Source organism: Agelaius tricolor, unplaced genomic scaffold (assembly GCF_023055355.1).
Source record: "Agelaius tricolor isolate 1412-34295 unplaced genomic scaffold, bAgeTri1.0.p SCAF_36, whole genome shotgun sequence".
NCBI lineage: Eukaryota > Metazoa > Chordata > Aves > Passeriformes > Icteridae > Agelaius > Agelaius tricolor.
Genome location: NW_027269296.1, coordinates 6,447,633 through 6,470,148, shown reverse-complemented (window position 1 = coordinate 6,470,148; position 22,516 = coordinate 6,447,633). Strand labels below are relative to the sequence as shown.

General features: G+C 58.9%; 1 protein-coding gene across 1 annotated transcript in view; it reads left to right on the top strand.

Annotated features, from left to right (window-relative positions):
* The first annotated feature begins 8,989 nt into the window (after positions 1-8,989).
* Positions 8,990-22,516, top strand: part of NKAIN1 (sodium/potassium transporting ATPase interacting 1) — a 38,530-nt gene continuing 25,003 nt past the window's right edge. Inside the window, exon 1 of the mRNA XM_071453075.1 lies at positions 8,990-9,447. Within this exon, the coding sequence (XP_071309176.1) occupies positions 9,394-9,447 (54 nt within the window). The 5' untranslated portion in view covers positions 8,990-9,393. The remainder of the gene's footprint in view (positions 9,448-22,516) is intronic.

The following is a 22,516-nucleotide window of genomic DNA, read 5'->3' as shown; positions in this document are numbered from 1 at the left end:
CAGACCACCTCCGGAGCCCCCCGGGGTGCCCGCGGACCCCTCGCCCAACCCTTCCCCGCCGCTAGCCGACTTAGCGCAAGAAGCGGAGGGACTCGCACGGTCCTTTTGGGAGGGGTTGGCGACAGAAGCCCGAAATATCGAGAGGGCAAGCGCGCGGGCGAGCGGCGGAGGGGATCCGCCGCCCTACCCGTTTGAATATGGCGCGGATGGCCGGGGAGAGGGGTGGAGCCCGCCGGTCCGCGGCGGGACGAACCCAGAACCACAGCCAACCGCGAACACGCATGCGCGGGAAATCAGCGCTGAGCCCATGCCCGGCCGAGAGCCGTGGGTCCCAGCAGACGCGCATGCATGGGGGTGCAACAGAGGGCAGGCACTCACCCGGGAGCCGCGCCTACTGATGCCACCATATATGGGAGAGATCCCTCCCTGCGGGAGGCAGGGCGAGCCCAGGGGGCGGCACCGCCACCAACATCAGCACCGCCCCCGAGGGGAGGAGCGGGGCCGTAGCCGGACAAAACGGCAGCAGAGACCGGAAGTATATTGGCAGTCGACTTCCGACTCTGAAGGGAGCCACAGCTCCCCGGATCGCTCTACGGAGCCCACTGAGTCCAGCAGCGACTCGGAGGCAGAGAAAACAGAATCAATGCGGTTTCGGACGAAACCAATTAAAACTTTTAACACAACCGGGAACCAGCCCCAATACGAACTCACCGACTGGGGTAAAATCAAAATCGAATGCGCGGAATGGGCATCCGCAGCATCGGTGCATGCCTTCCCGGTGAGAATTACGGGACCCCAGGGGAACCAACAAAGAACGTATACTCCCGTTAATTCCAAAGACGTTCAAACAATAGTAAAAGCCATTTCAGAAAAAGGAATTAACTCAGGGGTGGTTTCCACTCTCGTGGATGGTCTTTTTAGCAATGATGATTTACTCCCTTTTGATATAGTGCAAATAAGCCGTATGCTTTTTGAGAGGGAGGGGACGTGTGGGATTCAGCCCCCTCCCGCTATGGATGCGAGACGGCCCATCTATGCCAACCCATAGCGGGGCAGGGGATCTTCATACCCTATGCTTCCACAAGCAAAAGCACACAGAAAGGGAGAAACATGACCTACCCCAAAGCCCTGCCCACAAGGGTCACCGACGTCCCGACTGGCGATGAGGAAGCCTTCCAGATAGGCCAATCAGCCGGCTCAGGCTCGAACCCAATCCTTCGCATGTTAGAAGCTACCTTTTTATCCCTGAATGAATCTAACCCTAACCTAACCGATTCCTGCTGGCTTTGCTACGATGTTAAACCCCCCTTTTACGAAGGAGTCGCTTTAGATACCCCTTTCAGCTATTCCACAGCCGATGCCCCTCGCCAGTGCAGATGGGACACACCCCGCAAAGGAATTACCCTGAGTCAAGTCACAGGTCAGGGCAGATGCTTCGGCAATGCAACCCTAGCTAAGCGGAAAGGCGACATCTGCACCGAAGTAGTTGAGCCCGACAGGAAGAATAATAAGTGGGTAGTCCCATCCGCATCTGGGATGTGGGTTTGCCAGAGATCTGGAGTAAGTCCCTGCGTGTCTCTTGCCAAATTCGATAACTCTAACGACTTTTGTGTTCAAGTTCTGATCATCCCTAGGATCCTGTACCACTCAGACGAAGAGGTGTACCACCTTTCCGAAAATAACAAATATTAACAGGTATAACTATCGCAATGCTGCTCGGCCTAGGAGCGGCTGGAACGGCAACAGGTGTCTCAGCCCTGGCAACTCAACACCAAGGACTGTCCCAGCTGCAGATGACCATCGATGAGGACCTGCAGAGGATCGAGAAATCCATTTCCTTTCTAGAAAAGTCAGTCTCTTCACTCTCAGAAGTGGTCCTGCAGAACAGGCGAGGACTGGATCTCCTGTTCATGCAGCAAGGAGGCCTGTGTGCTGCCTTGAAAGAAGAATGCTGTTTCTACGCCGACCACAAAGGAGTCGTTAGAGACTCCATGGCAGAACTCCGAAACAGACTGGCTCAGAGACAGAAAGACAGGGAAGCCCAACAGAACTGGTTCGAATCCTGGTTCAACCAATCACCATGATTAACCACCCTCATCTCTACCCTAATAGGTCCATTGGCAATACTGCTTTTAGCTGTTACCTTCGGGCCATGTCTGCTGAACAAGCTAGTCTCATTCGTTCAGGCCCGCATAGAACGGGCTAACATCCTGTTCCTGGGACAGCCACAATTCCTGTGAACTCAACAGGAGATGCTGCCAGTCACGAGAGACTTGCCTGGCAGAAACTTACTCAGGTTTCCCAAGACCCTTTTTCCCTAATCAGATCTCAACTTCCTACCTCATTTTAGTGCCTATGTATAAGACTACCTCGTTCATTTGTGAAAGAGGGGGGGGAAGTGTGGTAGGCCAGGGACAGGCGCTCGGAAGATTTCGGGCTGTAACGGAAAGTTACAGGAATCCTTCTACCCCCCTCCCCATAGATAAAGATCACCCTTGGAATGTAGCCAGATGTGTAGCCCCCCTAACCTATGCATGCCAGTAACTTTCCACTCCATACTAACCCTAGAAAGTATAGCCAAACCCCTGTCTGACGTAGAGAGACCCCTTAGTCCATAAATACCCGTAAAACCCCTCAATAAACGCCTTTAACCGTCCACCACATTGGTGTCAGCGTCCGTTATTGGCCACAAGGGATCCCACGAAAGGAGATCGAAGTGCTGGACCCCTGAAACCAGGTCATCGCGGCCTTCACAAGAAGGCAACAGGAGAGAGACCCTTGGGGCTGATCTGTGCCTGAGCCTTAGCAGGTCCTGCTTCTTTAAAGGAACCAAAAAAGGGTTTTGTTCCTAATTCCCACCCCAGGAACCAGCAGGGAACGGAGGGAAGGGCATCCTTCCTCCCCTGCCTGGGTCCTGGGCAGTCCTGGGGCTCCTGGTGCCAGGCAGGGGGGGTGGATGGATCCACAGCCCACCCTGGGGTCCCTGGGTGTCACCCTGGGTGTCACCCCCTGTGCCTGGACACCCCCATGGCCTGGGCACAAGGGACACGGAGCCGTGACCCAGATCGGGAAATGATCCGGATTAAGGGCAAATCCCTGAGCAGAGGGAGGGGAGAGAGAGAGACCTGGATGGACAGAGCAGGGCTGGACAGACAGAGCAGGGCTGGACAGACAGAGCCTGACCTGGACAGACAGAGCAGGGCTGGACAGACAGAGCCAGAACCGGACAGACAGAGCCTGACCTGGACAGACAGAGCCAGGCCTGGATGGACAGAACCACACCCTGGATGGACAGAGCAGGGCTGGACAGACAGAGCCAGGCCTGGATGGACAGAACCACACCCTGGAAGGACAGAGCAGGGCTGGACAGACAGAGCCACACCCTGGAAGGACAGAGCAGGGCTGGACAGACAGAGCCTGACCTGGAAGGACAGAGCCACACCCTGGAAGGACAGAGCAGGGCTGGGCAGCTCTGTGGGCACTCCCTGCCCATGCCCGGCTGCCCCTGGCACGCTGCCCCCAGCACTGAGCACCCAGCCCAGGTCCCTGTGCCCATCCCAGCTCTGTGACCATTCCCATGCCAAGGAATTAAACAATAATTTACAATGAGGAATTAACCCTTTGTTCCCTGTGGGCAGCGAGGAGGGACACAGGGGTGGGACAGCTCAAGGTTTCAGTGCTCATTGCAGCCAGGGCTGGACAATGCCCACCCCTTGGACCATGGGTCCCTGTCCCAGCCCCTGGGAGGGAGGAAACTTGGTCTGGGAGAAATTGGAATCCACCATGGAGAGCTGGAGCACCCCTTGGAGAGATGGAACCCACCTTGGAGAGATGGAACCCACCTTGGAGAGATGGAACCCACCATGGAGAGCTGGAACTCACCTTGGAGAGATGGAACCCACCTTGGAGAGATGGAACCCACCTTGGAGAGATGGAACCCACCATGGAGAGCAGGAACCCACCTTGGAGAGATGGAATCCACCATGGAGAGCTGGAGCACCCCTTGGAGAGCTGGAACTCACCTTGGAGAGATGGAACCCACCTTGGAGAGATGGAACCCACCATGGAGAGCTGGAACCGACCATGGAGAGATGGAACCACCATGGAGAGCTGGAGCACCCCTTGGAGGGCTGGAACCCACCATGGAGGGCTGGAACCCACCTTGGAGGGCTGGCACCAACCACCCCAGAGGTGCCAGGGCCAGCACTGCCAGCACCCTTTGGGGACAGGACAATGCCCTGTGCTGGGCAGCAGAGAATCCAGAGGGATTTGGGGCCAGTTTCCCCCATTTCCACTGGTTCTCAGCAGCATCCAGAGGGATTTGGGGCCAGTTTCCCCCATTTCCACTGGTTCTCAACAGCATTAAGGGGGATTTGGGGCCAGTCCCCCTGTCCCTACTAGTCCCACCAGCATCCAGGGGGATTTGGGTTCATCCTCCTCTGTTCCCCCTGGTTTCCAGCAGCATCCAGGGGGATTTGGGGTCATCCTCCTCTGTTCCCCCTGGTTTCCAGCAGCATCCAGGAGGATTTAGGGCCAGTCCCCCTGTTCCCCCTGGTCCCAGATGCAGCCAGGGCAGCCCAGGGCTCTCCTGGCTCCCATCCCACAGCAGATCCAAGCCAGCCCTGGGCCATGGCAGCAGCAAAGCATTCGAGCTTCATCTGAGTGCAGAGCAAATTGTTTCCTTAACCAGGTTTATTCCTCCGAGGGAGGTATTTGCTTGAGAGATTTCCACTGGAAATTAAATCTTTCCTGGGATGCGGATAAACAGCCCCAGTTCCACGGAGCTGGGCTGGCAGGGGGGGCTGATCCCCGGCCTCAGGGGCCTGGAGGTGGCCCCGAGGTGGCCCTGGGGAGTGTCCCCATCCCTGTCCCTGTCCCCATCCCGGTCCTTGACCCTTTGGCAATGCCAGTACCCCCAGGAGCTCCCGGGGGGAGGCGGAGGCAGCACCCAGAGCCCGGGGGTGCAGCGGGATGGATCCAGCACCCCCTGTGGGGTCAGTGGGGACATCCCGGGACATCCCAAAGGCAGCTCCGGCCCTGCCCCACCCCCTCTCGTTCCGTCCTGTCCTTCCTGCAGCTTTTCCCTCCCTTTCCCCACCTTTTCCCACTGCTGCTCCCTAATGAATTCAGAGAGTTCCAGCGATGGTTTCTGAGAGAATGGAAAACAATTATTTGCTCTGGTGGGGAATAGATGCTGTTTAGTCTGCGTTTAATGGGGAGCTAATTAAATTACATGAGCAAGTGAAGAGAAATTTTTTGTTAATTATGAATTTTGCGAGCTACAAAAGAGAAATGATGATGATGGATCCTGTGATGTGCTGCCCTTCTCCCCAGCACAGAGATAAGATAACAACAGAGAAGGAATGGTGGGAACTCATTTTAACTCATCCATCAATTCTCCAACAGCCGCCTGAGCTCGATCCATTACCTGGGATCCACAGAGCTGATGGTGACTGGCAGCTGGGGGCTAATTATCCTCAAACTGGGGACAGGTTGCCTAAATAAGTGTGTGTTTCTTCCTGGAGGTGGCTCGGGAAGTCACAGCCTCACGGAATCCCTGAGTGGTTTGGCTGTGGGGATGTAAAGCTCATCCCATTTCACCCCTGCCCACCATCCCAGGGTGCTCCAAGCCCTGTCCAGCCTGGAGCTGGGCTGGACCCAGGGATGGGGCAGCTCTGATCCTGGGCCTGGGACATCCCTGGAGTCAGGGCTGGAGCAGCCTTGAGCCCAGGGATGGAATATCCTTGAGCCCAGGGCCAGGATGTTCCTGACCCCGGGGCTGGAGCATCCTTGACCCCACAGCCATGGCCTCTACCACCCCAGGGATGGAGCATCCCTTACCCAGGGCCTCTACCACCCCAGGGATGGAGCATTCCTGATCCTGAGTCTGGGACATCCCTAACTCAGGGCTGGAGCATCTTTGACCCCAGGACTGGGACATCCCTGCTATCCATGGCTGGAGTGTCACTGACCCCAGGGATGGGGGGTCCTTGACCCCACAGCCATGGCCTCTGTGACCCCAGGCATGGGGAATTCCTGATCCTGGCTCTGAGTCATCCCTGGATCCAGGTCTGGAGCATCCCTGACCCCAGGACTGGGGCATTCATGACCCTGGGGATGGAACATTCCTGACCTGACTCTGGAACATCCCAGGAGTCAGGGCTGGAGCAATGTGACCCCAGGACTGGGACATCCCTGATCCCAAACCTGGGACATCCCTGATCCCAAACCTGGGACATCATCCCTGGTACCCATGGCTGGAGTGTCACTGTCCCCAGGGATGGAGCATCCCTCACCCTGGGGCTGGAGCACTCCTGACCCCAAACTGGGCCATTCTTTACCCCAGGGCTGACCCTGACCCCAAACTGGGCCATCCCTTACCCCAGGGCTGACCCTGACCCCAAACTGGGCCATTCTTTACCCCAGGGCTGACCCTGACCCCAAACTGGGCCATCCTTTACCCCAGGGCTAACCCTGACCCCAAACTGGGCCATCCTTTACCCCAGGGCTGACCCTGACCCCAAACTGGGCCATCCTTTACCCCAGGGCTGGGCCATCCCCAGACCCAAAGCCAGAGCATCCCTGGCCCTGGGACTGAGATGTTCCTGTCCCCAGGCTGCTCCAGCCCTGCCCATACAGACAAAAACCTGACTTTGGTGTAAAAATATCAGTTTAGTGAAAAAACCTGATGTCTCTGTGTTCTGTTTATACCCCTGGCAGGGAGAGCTCTCTCTGGCATAAAGATACAGATGGTTTTTGACTTCAAACACTCGGGTTTAGTGGAAAGAGAGGATTTTGTGTACCTGGGGAAGAGATCCCATCTGGCTGCTCCTGCCCTGGGGGTGCAGAGCTCAGCTGGGTCAGATCCAGCCCCTGCCAGAGCCAGGTGGCCATGGGGGACAGGGGACAGCCCTGTCACCCCATCACAGCATGTGGGGTGGCAGAGTCTCAGCCTTGATGGGGTTGTTCCTCTCCCTTCTCCATCCCACAGGAGATTTGGGATGAGGCTCTGACCCCCCCAGGGGTGTTGGGGAAACTGAGGCACAGCAGGGCTTGGTGGGAGCACAGCTGGGGATCAAAGCACAGAGCCTGGTGGCTCCCTCCCATTTCCCACCCCCCACCATTAATTACAGGACCCTTTTTGGATTTCCTCTGATATTTTCTCTGTAATTTTGGCCACTGGGGCTTTGTCTTGCACACAAACCCAAGGGTGGGGCGTGGGGTGGCAGGTTCTGAGCCGAGCAAAGCACAAAGCCCTGGGCTCGTTCCCCACCCTCTCCTGGATGAAGTTGTCTCCTCTCCTCCCAGGGGAGCTCCATGACAGGGTTTATTGACCTTTTTTTAATCTAAAATTGATTCTTTGCAAAACTCCACCTGCTTGGGAGCCAGGCGGGATCTCGGTGCCATTGGATGGGAATTTATGATTTCCCATCAAAGCATTTTGCCTTTCCCTGGTGGTTTGTGAGGGCTGCAGGAGGGCTGAGCTGGGCAGATTTGCCTGCCCGTGGCCAAGGAGATGCTGTGGGATGCATTTTTGACCTGTGAGGTGATCCCAACCCCTCTGATCCAAATTTCTGCTGTGTTTAAATCCCAGAGGAGCCCAAAAGCTGAATCCTGGAGCTGTGGCTGTACCAGGATAACCCTCAGGAGCCTGAGACAGAACGGGATGAAGGCGATGGGACCTGTCCCAGGTGAAACCTGGGGATCCCAGAGCCAGGAGAGCTGGGAGGGATGGCCCAGCCCACGCTGGGGGTGTCCCAGCTCCACAGCTTGGCCTGCAGGGAGCTGTGGGAATACTCAGGGCTGGTGGAGGTCACCCAGCCAGGCCAGGGGGGAACAAACCACGTCTGAGGCTGCTCCTGCTCCCAGGAGCCCAGTTCAGAGCAGCCCTCCAGGAACCCACTGCATCTTTGCCCTGTGTGTGTGTGAATGCACAAAGCCAAGCGTTTCCTGCAAAGCCCCCTCCGTCAGCCTCAGCCTCCCCAAACGCCCCCGGGAGCACGGAACAGCCCCGGGGCAGAGAAATCCCCATCGTGGAGGATGAAGGAGAAGCTCCAGGTGTGGGAGGTGGGATGAGCACAGGGATGAGCCCTGGCAAGCTTGGGTGGGTTTGGACCACACACACAAATGCAGCTTCATCCCCCGGATGCCGTGTGGATGCTCTGACACCTAAGGCTGTGTGGGGTGGGTTTAGAAGATGCTTCCTTCTGAACATCGGCGCTGAGGATTAAGAAATCGTGGAAATTAAAAGCAACAAACTGTTTCCAAGTGCTTCTGCCAGGCGGCATTTCAGCCAGAGGTTTCTAAAGCGCTGGGAAAGCAGCATGCCGGTGATTCCTCGCGCTCTGCGATGTCCCCGAAGGTGTGCTGTGAAAACAGAACAAAGGCGAGCGGGTGGGTGGCGGTGAGGGGCCGTGTCAGCCCTGTCTGCACCCACCCCCTGCCCAGGCACTGTGCCCCCGGCCGGCACTCGCCGCTGGCCCCAGCCGCGTGTGCCGAGCGGGGCTCTGCGGAGCGGGGGCTCTGCGGGGGGATGCGGGGCGCTCCCGCCGGGCTCGGCCATCTGTCCTCCCCGCAAGCCCAGCTGCTGCGCGGGCATGGCCACCCCAGGGGAGGCGGCGGGGTCCCTGTGCTGCGGGTCCAGGCGCCGCCCAAGGGCCGCAGGGCCGGGGGATGCAGGGGGGATGCGAGGGGATACGGGGGGGATACGGGGGGAGCATCTCGCAGCCCTTCCCCAGGGTCTCACCCAGCCGCACCTGGTTCCGGAGGAGGCGAAAAAAGAATTATAACAAAAATCTGCGATTCAAAAGACAAACGCTGATGATTAAGGATAAGGATAAGGCCAGGCGGGAGCCGCGGTGCGGCGGAGGGGCCGCGCTGCCCGCGCTGCCCGCGCCCCCGGAGGCCGCCAAGGGCTCGGCGCGGCTCGGCGTGCCCGCCCGCGCCCCGCCCCGCCCGGCCGCGCCGCCCGCCGCGCCCCGCCGGCTGCCGCGTCCCGCCTTGTTCCGGCCGCGCCGCCCGGCCCCGCCCGCGCCCCCCGCCCGCCCGCCCGGGGCGCGGAGCGCGGCTGTGCGGGAGACAATAGCGGAGCGCACGGCTCCGCGCCGGGCCGGGCATGGGCGGCCAGGGCTGCGCGGCCCCGCGGCCCCCGCGCCGCCCGAGCGGGCTCTAGCGGGGCGGGGGGCGGAGGGAGAAGGGGGCGATGCCCCGCGCCGAGCCCAGCCCGCCGCTGTGCTGAGCCGGCGGGGCTGGCCCGAGGCTGGAGAGCGGGACATGGTGCTGGAGCCCCCCGTGACGCTGCCCGGGTGGCCAAGGGGCGGCTGCTGAGGAGCTGGAGCGCGGCGGCGGAGCGAGGCCACGGTGAGGGAGCCCCGAGGATCCGGCTGGGGAGCCATGGGGAGATGCAACGGGCGATGCACGCTGGTGGGATTCTGCTGCCTGCAGCTGGTAAGGCTCATCGGCATGCCGGGGGTGCTTTGTGCGAGATGCTGCCTGTCACCGCTCCCCACGCCGCCTCGGCGGTGACCTTGCGTTGGGACCAGCTCGGGGATGCTTCACCATCACCCAAAAAGAAAAAACCCAGAGGAAAGAAAATATGCTGCTCTAAAAGACAGGCAGTGCCACCCTCATCTCCTGCCTCAAGCCGGCTCTGGCCGGGGAGGTGGATGGGGACCCCTTCCCTGCGCTGTCAGTGCCCGAGGTTGCGTCTCCAGCAGGTGTGAGCTTTGTTCCCAACTGCAATCTCTTCCCTCCGAGTTCACTCCCGCCCGCGGTTTCCCATTCTGGTGACTCCGCGGCTGCGTCTCGGGGTGCTGGTCCCCTGAGTCGGGGCGAGAGGGAAACTTGGAGCCGCCGGCAGCACTTTGGAAACTCTGCTGCTCCTGAGCGGGACCCACCTGCCCGCGGTGGGGGGCACCGGGCTGTGGCAGCAAGGAGAAAGGAGAGGCTTGATTTTCACGGGATTGTGGGGTTTCATTTGTGGGATTTCGTGACAATTCCGTGCCGCGCTTGCCGCCGCCCGCGAATCAATCTTCATCAGGCTCTGCCCGAGGAGCCGGCGAAGGGAGCGCGGGGGGGATCCGGGGGGTTCTGCTCAAACCAGCGCCGGCGAGGTTGCGATTAATTATCCCGGCAGGGTGGTGCGTTAATGGAGACTCAGCCGCCTCCTACCTGCACCCGCGGCCGTGCCGGGTGAGGAGGGCAGGGAGGGACTGCTGAAATCTGTGGGGTCAGCTCGTGGTGTCCCCGGCACGGGGGTGATGGATGATGGATGGATGGATGGATGGATGGATGGATGGATGGATGGATGGATGGATGGATGGATGGATGGATGGACGCGGCGATGGGAACGGGCTCAGAGCCCTCTGGAGATGATGGTGGCATCCTGCTGACAGTCACTTTCTTCCCGGCTCTTGCTCATCCTTCATCCTCCAGAAGGCAGCGGGTGGGGAGGGGTCCCCGCTTTTGGATGGGGGTACACGAGGCGAGGATGGGGGATGGGGAAGCTTTGAAGCCGGTGCTCAGCCCTGGGATCATCCCCAGGCTGGAGTCCCCCATTCCCAGCAGGAATGGCCTCGGTGTCCCCAGCTGTCCCCTTGCTTTGGGCTGTGCAGTCTCGCTTGGCGTTTCGCTCACCTGATCCAGGATAAATCCAGCGGGGCTTTTCCAGGTGTGCAGGAGTTTCCTGGCTCTTGGTCACATTCCTTTTCACCACTCGGCTCCCAGGCAGGTTTGGTGATGATTACTCCCCGAGATATCCCAAATCAGAGGGGTTTTAATCTGTTCATTTCGGGGAAGGCTGAATAGGTGTGAGCTCCTGGGCTGGGAGAGCAGCTCCTGCTCACACCCACAGGAACTTTGTGCTGCTAATTGGGGTCAGGCTGTCCCCTCCACCTTCCCTCCGTGTGTCCTGGTGCTGTTGGCATCCCCAAAGGCTCCAATCCCTTACCAGGGACCTTCCCCTTCCCTCTCCAGGCTCATCCTGAACCAGTTCATCCTTTGGGATGCTCCTCAGAGCTCCTTCCTGGGTTTGGAGGCAGCAGCTTCCACCCCCTATGGGGAGATCCCCCCAACCCTCAGCTCCTCACCCCAAGCTGAGGGGTCTGGGTGCCCACCCATGGCCCTGTGCTGAGCCAGCCCCAGGAGACTGGAGGTGGCAGTGCCACCCAGGCATCCCCTGTGGTGACCAAGGCCACCCTGAGGTGACACAGCACCTGGACCAGGCAGAGCTGAGGTTTGGGATGGAGCCTCAGGGAGGGGGGATGATCCCCAACCCCATCCCTGCTCCCCTCCTCTGCTCCACCCCTGACATGGGGATGGCATGGCAGGCTCACGTCCCCCCACCTGTCCTGGGCCCTCTGTCCTGTGGGTGGGGACAGCTGTGTCCCCAGTGTGCCAGTCAGGGGGCTGGGGTCACCCTGGGGAGTGTGGGGCTGCCCCATGGCTGCAGGAGCAGCTCGTGCCACCAGCGAGGCTGCCCAGGGAGGGCACAGCTCAGCTGAGCCCCCTGGGCCAGCCTGGGCCCCGCTGTCCCTTCAACAGCAGCGTGGTGACATCCTGAGGTGCTGTCACCTGCTCCTTCCTGCCCAGCCCAGGCACCTTCCCATGGCTCCCTGTGTGCCACTGTCACCCCTTGGGCACCTTCCCTCGGCTCCCTGTGTGCCACTGTCACTCCTTGGGCACCTTCCCATGGCTCCCTGTGTGCCACTGTCACTCCTTGGGCACCTTCCCATGGCTCCCTGTGTGCCACTGTCACCTCACAGCCACCCTCCCATGGCTCCCTGTGTGCCACTGTCCCTTCATGGGCACCTTTCACACCCAGCTGGTTTCCCAATATCCATGACCTGCTCCCTCACCCCCTGGCCCCAGGGATGCTCTGGATGTCCCCAGGTGCAGCTGGCACCCACTGGGCACAAGGTCCCTGATCCAGAGGGGCCCTGCCGAGCCCTGCCCGCTCCAGCCCACCCCTGAACCAGGTTGGGAAGCTCCTTTTTGGGCCATGACACAACAGGAGCTGCTTTGGAGCACTCAAACACCCCCCAAGCTCCTTCCCCCCTGGCAAGGCCGTGCTGTGAGTGCTGGCTGACCCCAGTCCTGGGGACAGGCAGCACGTGCCACATTTTGCCTCCTTTTATGGTTTTTCCCTGAAAAAATCCTCTTGGCAAACCCCCACTGGCTGTGCCCTGCCTCGGGAGGGGCCACCTGCAGATGTTTGTGATAATGAGCTGGGATAAAACCCAAAGCCCGGGGTTTTGCTGGTTTTCCCTGCAGCTGGGAGACACCAACCCCTCTCTGTGCCCCGTGTTTGTGGGATTCACCCTCTCTGTGGGAAATGGGAATGCTGAGGGGTGGGATGGGGCAGGACCCGGGGTGGCGCTGCCCTGCTCGGGCAGGGGTGTGGGAGCCACAGCATTTGTTCCTCTGCAGCCTGCAGGGGTGGGAACAGCTGTGCTCTGGGGCTGGGCCAGCCCTGGTGACATGGTACGGGATATCAGGATATTGGGGATATCGGGGTATTGGGACATCGGGACATCGGGATATTGGGACATTGGGACATCGGGATATTGGGATATTGGGACATCAGAATATCAGGACATCGGGTTATTGGGATATTGGGACATCGGGATATTGGGATATTGGGACATCGAGATATCGGGATATTGGGTTATTGGGATATTGGGACATCGGGATATTGGGACATTGGGACATCGGGATATTGGGATATTGGGACATCGGGATATCAGGACATCGGGATATTGGGATATTGGGACATCGGGATATTGGGATATTGGGACATCAGAATATCAGGACATCGGGTTATTGGGATATTGGGACATCGGGATATTGGGATATTGGGACATCGAGATATCGGGATATTGGGACATCAGGATATTGGGATATCAGGACATCAGAATATCAGGACATCGGGATATTGGGATATCAGGATATTGGGATATCGAGACATTGGGATTTTGGTGTATCAGGACATCAGGAGATTGGGATATCAGGATATTGGGACATCAGGATGGCAGGATATGGGCATATCAGGATACTGGGACATGCACTGCTGGCAGCTGTCAGGCCGGCTCTGTCCAGCTGCTGTCCCATGTCCCTTGGCCACCCCGCTCCGTGCCCCGTGGCCGTGCTCAGGCTCTGGTGCGGGATGGTTTTCCTGGAGCCGGCTCCTTCTCCATCCCGGACCGGCTCCTTCTCCATCCCACCCCACCGTCCCCTCCTCGCGGCCGCTCGGCCCCGCAGCCGGACGGGGACGGGGACGCTCCGTGCCCCCCCGGCCTGCCAGAGCCGGCAGCCGCTTCCAGCCGGGCTCCCGTTTCCTTCTTTGTTTCTCTCCTTCTCCTTTAATTGGCTGGAAAAGCAGAGCTGGGTTGGCACCTCCCGCCTGCCGGAGCCTGCCAGGCTGGCGGGGTGCGGTGCGGGGCCGTGCGGTGACACGCGGTGCCGTGCAGTGCCGTGCCATGCCGTGCCATGCAGTGCAGTGCCATGCCATGCCGTGCCATGCAGTGCCGTGCCATGCTGTGCCATGCAGTGCCATGCCGTGCCATGCAGTGCCATGCCGTGCCATGCCGTGCCATGCCATGCAGTGCCATGCCATGCAGTGCCATGCCGTGCCATGCAGTGCCATGCCGTGCCATGCCATGCCGTGCCATGCCGTGCCGTGCAGTGCCATGCAGTGCCGTGCCATGCCATGCAGTGCCGTGCCATGCCGTGCCGTGCAGTGCCATGCAGTGCCGTGCCGTTCCATGCCGTTCCATGCCGTGCCGTGCAGTGCCATGCAGTGCCGTGCCGTGCCATGCAGTGCCGTGCCGTGCCATGCAGTGCCGTGCAGTGCCATGCCGTTCCATGCCGTGCCATGCAGTGCCATGCCGTGCGATCCAGTGCCATGCCGTGCCATGCCGTGCCATGCCGTGCCACGCCAGAGCGGCTCTGCCGTGCCCGGTCCTTGCGGGGTCCGCGGGTCCATCCCAGCTTCTCCCCGAGCCGCGGGGTTCGGCGGCCCCGGGAGGCGCTGGGAGGTGACCCAAGGCTGGGGAAGGATCAGGAGTTTGGCTGAACGAGGGATGGGTGGAGGGAGAGGATGATCCTTCATCCCTGGTGTCATCCCTGTGCGACAGCGGGACCCTCTGCACCCCTGGGGGCTCCGTGGCCCTCCTGTCCCATTCCATCCTCCCTTCCTGCTCTGATTTCCCTGGCTTGGCCACGGCCGCTGGGAACCACCCTCCTCCCACCTCTGCCGGCGTCTTTTGTCCTCGCCCGGCTCCGGGGCTCGGCCGGGGATGGCCCGAGCACCGCGGGGCTGGGGCGGCCCCGGCCGCATCCCCTCCCTCGGAAAGGGGGAAAGGAGCCCGGGCTGAACTCGGGCTGGAGGTTTTCAATTACACAATTAAATGCACAATTAGGTGTAATTACCAGCGCTCAGAAGGTGCGACTGTTCATAATGGGCTTGTAATCTACTGCCGCCGCTGTTTGTACTGCTCCTCTCCGCTCCCTAATGATTATGGAAAGCTTTTCCATTTGCATGGTTGCCATGGCAATGGGGGCTGGCAGGAGCGCGGGGATGGCGAGGGGAGTCCCTCAGTCCCCCGAGCCCCCTCGCTGCCCCACATCCCCTCTCCGTGGGGTGAGGGGGGTGCTGACACCCGCGGCTCTGTGGGGTCACGGATGCTGCCATGGAGGGAGGAGGATCCTCCAGGGATCCAGAGGATCCAGAGCCGGCCCCAAGGTGGGAAATGTGGTTTAAAAGGCTGAAAAGCCCAGCCCAGCCCGTCACCTCCCCGGGTGAGCGCCCTGTGGGTGGCCCTGCAGAGGCATCAGCCAGCCCAGAGCTCCGTGTGGGTGAGCATCCTCCGGCACATCCCCATTCCAGGCAGGGCTGTAAAGGTTTATTGACGTGTGTTTGGGAAGGCAGAGCCTCACAGCTCGCAATTAAAACCGCGATTAAAGTGCCGTACGTCTAAATTTGCAGGACCAGCTAATGTGCACCCAAGAGGATTAACGAGGCCGCCTGAAGAACTCCCTAAATCATTCATGGCGGTTCTTAACAGAGCTGGGAGTGAGGGGGGCTGGAAAATAAATGTCTCAGGGGGCTGGGTTGTAGAGAAAATAAAGAGGATGAGGCTGAAACCAGCCCGGCCTGACAGTGGAACTGTCAGAGCCCGGGAAGGAAAGGCTGATGTGAGCAGAAAAGCCTAAAGCAGATGTGCTCATGGAGAGCTGGGAAATGTGTCTGGCCCAGCCAAACCTGGCTCTTGTTTCTCCTTGAGCTCCCAGGTTTGGCTGCTGGAAGGGGCTGAGCTGCCCCAGCAATGGTTTGGATGCTGATAAGGAATTTGATTTAATCCCAGGTGGCTTCTGTTAGGAAAAAAAATTAGTGCTATGAAAAATCAATGCTGCTCATTTCAGCACTAGGCAGAAAGAAGAGAAGGAATGAAATCATCACTGGAGAAAAGGTGTGGGATGAGGGGATGGTGGTGAGCAGAGCCTGGCACGGGAGAGTCCCCCTGGAGGTGCATCCTGGGCAGCCCATGGGGCAGGGACGTTCCCATCCCGAAATCCATTGCCAAGCCATGGGGAGGGGCTGGGGAGAGCAACCCCAGGATGGGAGATGTGGCCAAACAGCATCTGGAGAGGGTCAGGGTCTGTGGCTGCTCTGAGGGAAGATCACAGAACCTGGGAATGGTTTGGTACCTTAAATCCCACCCCTGCCATGGCAGGGCCACCTCCCACTGTGCCAGGTGCTCCAGCCCCAATGCCCAGCCTGGCCTTGGGCACTGCCAGGGCTCCAGGGGCAGCCACAGCTGCTCTGGCAATTCCAGCCCAGCCCCTGCCCACCCTGCCAGGGAACAATTCCCAATTCCCAAGATCCCACCTGAATCCATCCTCATTTAGTTTAAAACCATCCCCTCTTGAAGATTCCCAGAATTCCCAGAATCACTGGGATGGAAGAGACCTTCAAGCTCATCGAGTCCAACCCAGCCCCAACCCCTCAACTCAACCCTGGCACCCAGTGCCACATCCAGGCTTTGTTAAACACCCCCAGGGATGGGGACTCCACCACCTCCCCAGGCAGAACATTCCAGAACTTTATCACTCTTTCAATGAAAAACTTTTTCCTAATATCCAACTAAGATGGGGAGGTGGAAGAGATTCCCAGACCCAACAGCCCTTAATGCGGGAGAAATGAGGCAAAGTGAGAGAGTTTGGGGGAGAAATGGGGTTTTTCAGCCCTGAAGGTGATCAACCACTGCCTTTGGCCAGCGCTTGCCCCAGGCTTGGGCCATGTTTGGTGGGACAACAGGGACATCCCGACACAGTGGCAGCATTGGGGGTGCTGAGCACCCTGGGTTGTTATTCCAGCAGAGGTTGGGTTTGTTTGGGAATTCACTGCTGGAGGATCCAGGAGCACCTCATGAACTCCTCATGGTGTTTGTTGTTTATTCATGGAATGCTCTCCCTGCCCAAGGCTTTGATGGATCCGATGCCTTGGGAAGGCTGCTCTAGGACAGAGAGTAGATGAAGTTAAAGAATAAAGCAGGGATTTATGGAAAGGATCTCCTCAATGGATCCACCTTGGGCAGCACCAGAGCCCAGCCAGGGCTGCACCCAAGATGAACCAAAATGGCCCCAAAATGCACGGCCGGGCACGGGGTCTCTCCCTTGGATCAGTTCTGCTCCATTTGCACCTTGCAGTTCATTGTCCCATCCCAGCTTTAGCCCCTGCAGTCCCACCCTGCTTGTTTTTCTCTCTCCAACCCACGGGGTTTCTGCTCCTGGGCTGAGATTTGGATCATTTGTCCTTGGTGCCCAGCTGGAGCAGGAATTGTTTTGTCTCCCTGCTCTGTGCACAGAGCTCACCATCCCATAATGTGAAGGCCAGACCCACACACCAAAGCAGAGTCTGAAAAATAGAAAAGCTGAACCTGAGGCATCAGCTCCCACAACTTTTTCCTTCTGCAGAGGTGCTCTTGGCTCTTCTCTGCTCAGTTCCTCCAGAGAGAAACCCCAGGGAAGCCCTGGAAGAGGATTTGGGGCTCAACCAGACCAAAACTCACCATGCAGGAATTCAGTTCCCGAAGGGAAACCCACATCTGCCTCTGGGACACAGACCTGGCTCTGAGCTCCCAGCCCTGGCCCCACAAAATTGGCACAGGGGTGGATTGGGCAGTTGGGAGGATGCTGGGGTGGGAACCTATTGGATTTGCAGGGTGCCCTGATGAAGGCAGGAATGATGAATCTGACTCCATGTTCTCAGAAGGCTGATTTGTTACTTTATTATACTATATTATATTAAAGAATACTATACTAAACTATACTAAAGAATACAGAAAGGATACAGACAGAATGTTAAAAAGATAATAATGAAAACTCGTGACTCTTTCCAGAGTCCCAGCACAGCTGGGCCCTGATTGGCCAAAGAGTGAAAACAACTCCCAGCAGAATGCAATGGAACAATCACCTGTGGGTAACCAATCTCCAAACACATTCCACATGAGCACAGCACAGGAGAAGCAAATGAGAGAAGAATTGTTTTCCTTTTCCCTGAGGCTTCTCAGCTTCCCAGGAGAAGACTCCTGGGCAAGGGGATTTTTCAGAGAATATGAATGGCACAGGGACCAGGACACCCTCCTGTCCTTGTGCCCATTCCCAGGGCTGGGAAGGGCTCTGTGTCCCACTGCACACCACAGCAGGAGCAGGATCCTGCTGGCATCACCTCCCCCTGGGCCGGGAGCCCTTGGGGTGGTGCTGGCATTCCCTGGGGATCTCCCATCCTTTGGGATAGGGGCAGGGATGGAAACCCCACAAATCCCTCACTCCTGCCTGCTTCAACAGCCTGCTCTGGGGTGCAGGGGGTTCTGTATCCATCTCTGCCAGCCTGGGTGAGCCGTACCAGGGGTGGGAACCTTCCCAGCCCCATCCCAGTGCTCCAGGCTGTGTCCCCACCCCTTCTGCTCCTGGAATGCCCCGGGGTGTCCCTGTCCCCACCACAGTCAATGTGGCTGGAATTGATGAACACTGGGAGCTGAGCAGGGAGAGAACATTCATCCCAAATCCTGGGGGATGCTTGGAGCAGCTCAGAATGGCTCCCTTGGCACTGATTTTTCCCTTCCCCCCATTTGAAAGCAGCTATTTATTTCAATTTCCAAAATTTGGATGTAACAGACTGGAAAAGTGGAAATGCAAAGCGGGCAGAGAGCAGCCCAGGCTGTGTTTAACCAGGACATTAAACCCCAAGAGGTTTTTAATAAGATTAATAACAGCTCCCATGTGCTTGGGGGAAATTCCCCCTCCTTTGGGTCTCATCAGAAGTAGAAGGAGATTTTGGGGAGGAAAAAACAATGGCCCAAGTGGTGCAGTGGGACAGGATGTGACTCCTCTGTCCCCATGGGGTCACATTATTTAATGGAGGTTACATTATTTAATTATTTAATGGGTGTGGAGGATGAGAGGTGCTGTAGTGTAGGAGTGTTGGGGGGTAGCACGGTCAGGATGGACAGAGAGCAGAGATCTCTGCAGCCAGGGCTGGAACTTGGGGTTTATTGCAAAGGGCCTGGGTGCAGGGCCCTGCTGGGAGCTGCCAGCCACAGCTCAGAGCAGGCCTGAGAGAGGAGAGGGGGAGAGAGGATGAGAGGGGAAGAGAGTAAAAGGGTAAGAGCACGAGGTTCCCATTACAATACAATAAATAATCTTCTGTGTTGAATATTCTAATTCTCACTAACCAATCTAGTCCAAGATACAAATCCTACAGCATTTCCATACAGCCTAGAAGAATCATTCCATTACCACACTGGGTTACATTTTAAACCCTACAAACTCCTCTTTGGGCCCCTTCTGCCAAGCTGGCAGGGTCTGCTCTGAGCCTTGGGCCTGTCTGCAAGCAGAGGGGATTGTTTGATCAAAAGGGGATCACCTTCAGCTGGCCATGCCATTGTTTTCCAGTTGTTCAGGAACTGAGGGATCTCAGAGCTTGCTTTCATTTCAATCTCACTTAGAGTTTCCATATTCTCAAAATCTTTTGCCAGACAATCATATTTATAAGGCTTTCCTGTTTCACCTTCCCCAACATCACAGGACCTTCTTTGGGGTGCTGGTTCCCTGCTCACCTTTGGGGTGCTGGTCCCCCTCACCCTCAGGGTGGTTCCCTGCTCACCCTCAGGGATCAGCCCCTGGCACCTGCAGGGAGCAGGGGCTCAGCACATCCCAGCAGCTCCAGGGTTTGGAAGCAGGAGCAGCAGGGAGGGAGGGAGGGAGGGATGCAGGAGGGCACGGGGGGGTTTGGGGTGTGAACAGTGGGACCCCTGAGCTGAGCTGGGCTGGGAGCCCCTCAGAGGGGATTTCTCTCACCCTGGTGCCACCTCCTGGCTCTGTCCTGGCAGAGGCACCGGTGCCCTGGGGGTGCTGGGGGAGGTCCTGGGGTACCCAGGGGCTGGTGGTGATAATGACACTGCAAAGCCACGGGCGCTGGCTGTGTCCTGTCACCCTCGTCACCCTCCCTGCCCACACCGGGTCACAGCTGTGCTGTCACACGCAGGGGACACAGCCACACTCCTCGGGGCTCGCAGGCTAATTACCTTGATTAGGGCTAATTAGTACCCTGGGGCACTGTGGTCTCTTCCCACGGCCGGATCGATGGCGAGGCCCTTTCCCAGCAGGGGGGTGTGTCCGGGAACCCCGGGAATGTGGCACCGGTGGATTTGCCTCCCCTGGCCTTGTGCTGGGGCAGGAAAACGTGGAACCTTCGGTGGATGGGATTTGGGAAAGCAAAGGGCCAGGGGTGGCCTCAGTGACTGTCCCAGTTTGGAAATTGGGGCTGCAGGGAGCTGCGAGAATGTCACTGGAATGGTGCCACACTGGTGCCACCCCACAGGGACTCCTGGGTACAAACCCCGAGTGGGAAATGTCCCAGGGCAGGGCAGGGCAGGGGAGGAAGCTCAGGGTGGGAGTGTGGGAGTGGAGGGTGCTGGGTCATGGGGAGGATGCTCAGGTGGGAATCAGGGGTGCTCAGGGTGCTTGAGGTGCTTGGGGTGGCAATGGAGAACGCTTGGGGAGCGGAGGATGCTTGAGGTGGTTGGGGTGAGCATGGAGGGTGCTTGGAGCGGGAGCAGATGGAACTTGGGATGAGTGAAGGGTGCTCTGGGTGATGCTCAGAGTGGGACTGGAGGGTTCTTGGAATGCTGGAGCTCCTGGGAGCCCCAGGGAAGCCCTGGCCGTGCTCTAACTCCGTGCAGGCCCAGCTCAGGTTAATGGTGGTGCTCAGGCACTGCCTGCAAGTATCACACTGGGAGTCCTTGTCCCACCCTCCTGGGCTCTGTCCCCCTCCTCTCCACCCCAGTGGATCTCAGGAGTGGTGACAGCCATGGCTGTGGGCTCCAGCTGGGTCCCCCCGCCCTGATTTGTGTCCCCACCCCCAGGAAAGGTCCCAGGTCCCCCCGTGGGTGCAGCAGCCGGGCCCGGGGTCGGCAGCTTTGCACAAACCTTTGCAGGCTCAGATTCGTGTTGTCTCTGCTTTTCCCTGCCCTGCTTTGGCTCAGGAACCAGCCCTGTCCCTCTCACCCACCCTGGGGACACCTGGCATCTCCATCTGTGCCTGTGGGACTCCCTCAGCTCGTGTCCCCTGCTGTCCCCTCCTCTGCTGCCACTTCCAGCCCGTCACCTGCAATGGCCAATTCCTCTGGGGCAGGTCCGTCCCTCCCTGGCCTTGTCTGCAGCCCCTGGCACCAGGGCTGGGGGCACAGCCAGGGCCATGGGACGGGCATGGGTGGCACAGGGCTGGCACTGAGTCCCCATGGCTACAGCCAGGGCCATGGGACGGGCATGGGTGGCACAGGGCTGGCACTGAGTCCCCATGGCCCTGAGGGGAACACTGGGGTGGTCACAGAGCAGCTGGGGTGGTCTGAGGGAGCCCAGGGCTGGAGGTGACACTGGAGGTGGCACCTGTGGGTGGGAGGTGGCATCCTGTGACCATGGGTGATGGGATGGGTGATGGGCAGCGCTGGGGCCGTGGGTGCCACTGCCAGGCTTGGGTGGGGACATCCAGGGGACGATGCTGTGGGGGTGGCACTGGGCATGGGAGGCCCCGGGGCTGGGGGTCCCTGTGCCCACCCTGGCTGTGCCTCAATCCCCTCCAGCTCCCAGCCCTGCCACTGCCCGTGGTCACCCTGTGCTCCTGGGATGTCCCCCCATCCCCTGGGAGGGACACAGGGCACAGTCTGGAGCGATGGGAATTTCAGGGCTGTGTTTTATTCCCTGTTTTGTTCCCTCCTGGGAATTTGCCTCGTGTCTTGGATTTGCTGGCTCCCCCAGGGATTCCATTTAGCAGCACAGCCTGGTGCTGCTGTGACCAGGAAACACCCACAGGGGGTGGGTTATTAAAAGTTTTTTTCTATTTTTTAGATCTTTTTCCCACCAAAGCTCAGCAGTTGTGGGGTGGTGGCCTGTGGAGAGGTGCAGGTCCCCCAGTCCCTCTGGGGGTGAGGATATCCCTGTCCCCTTCCCACCCTCCCAGGACTGCATCATTCCTGGATTTCAGGCTGCTGGTCCTGGGGCTGATCCTGGGGCTGATCCCGGTCCAGCACCACCGGGAGCTGAGGGTATCTGGGGAATTTGGGGTGATTTTAGGGTGTCTGCCTGGGGCTCTGGTGGTGTCAGGAGTTGTATTTAGGGATGCCCTCACCCATTTGGGGCTGGTTTATGCCCCATTGGTGCAGTTCTTCTCCATCACCCATCCAGGACGTGGGTGCTGTCCCCAGTTTTGGCACCCACAGGCCCCAACCCCAAACTTTTGAGTGCACCCACAGCAAGAATGAGGATTTCCACCTCAAAATGTGGGGGCAAGTCCCAGCCCAGCAGCACCCACAGCCTGGACACTGGACTGATGCTCCCACCACCTTTTGGGGTCCCTCTGTGGCTCCTTCCATGGTGCTCCAGGCTGTCCCCATGTCCCCCTGCCCCATGCCCTCCTCCATCAGGGGGATGCTGACCCCACTAAAGACCCCAACTCCCTAACGACCCCATCCCCCACCTCCCAGCAGCCCCAGGCCCCAATTATTTTGAATCCAGCCCCTCCCCCTAGGAGGAGCTGTGTGGCTCAGGGTCCCGTGGGTGGGTGGCACTTCCCAGACAAAGCAAACCCGGCCCTAACAAAGGCCCTGAATTATACATGGGGTGAGGGCTTGCAATTAACACACCCTCATTAGTGGGGTCCAGGCCTTGGGGTTGCCCTAAATATTTTCATATGGAAAAACTCATCCCTGCCATGAGGGGGATAAGGGGGTGGGACAGACCCATCACCCAGCTGGCAAAGCCGTGCCGGTGGAAAAACAGTTCTGGGGGAAAATCCCCATGATGGGGCCGGCCCTGAAGCCAGGGGGATGGACTCACATCCTGCAGGGCTCGGGATGTCACCTGTCACGACATCCCGGTGTCACATCTTGTCCTTGAGGGATGGAGCAGAGTGGGAGGCCCGGGATGGATCCAGGCCCGGAGCTGCTCATCCACGACC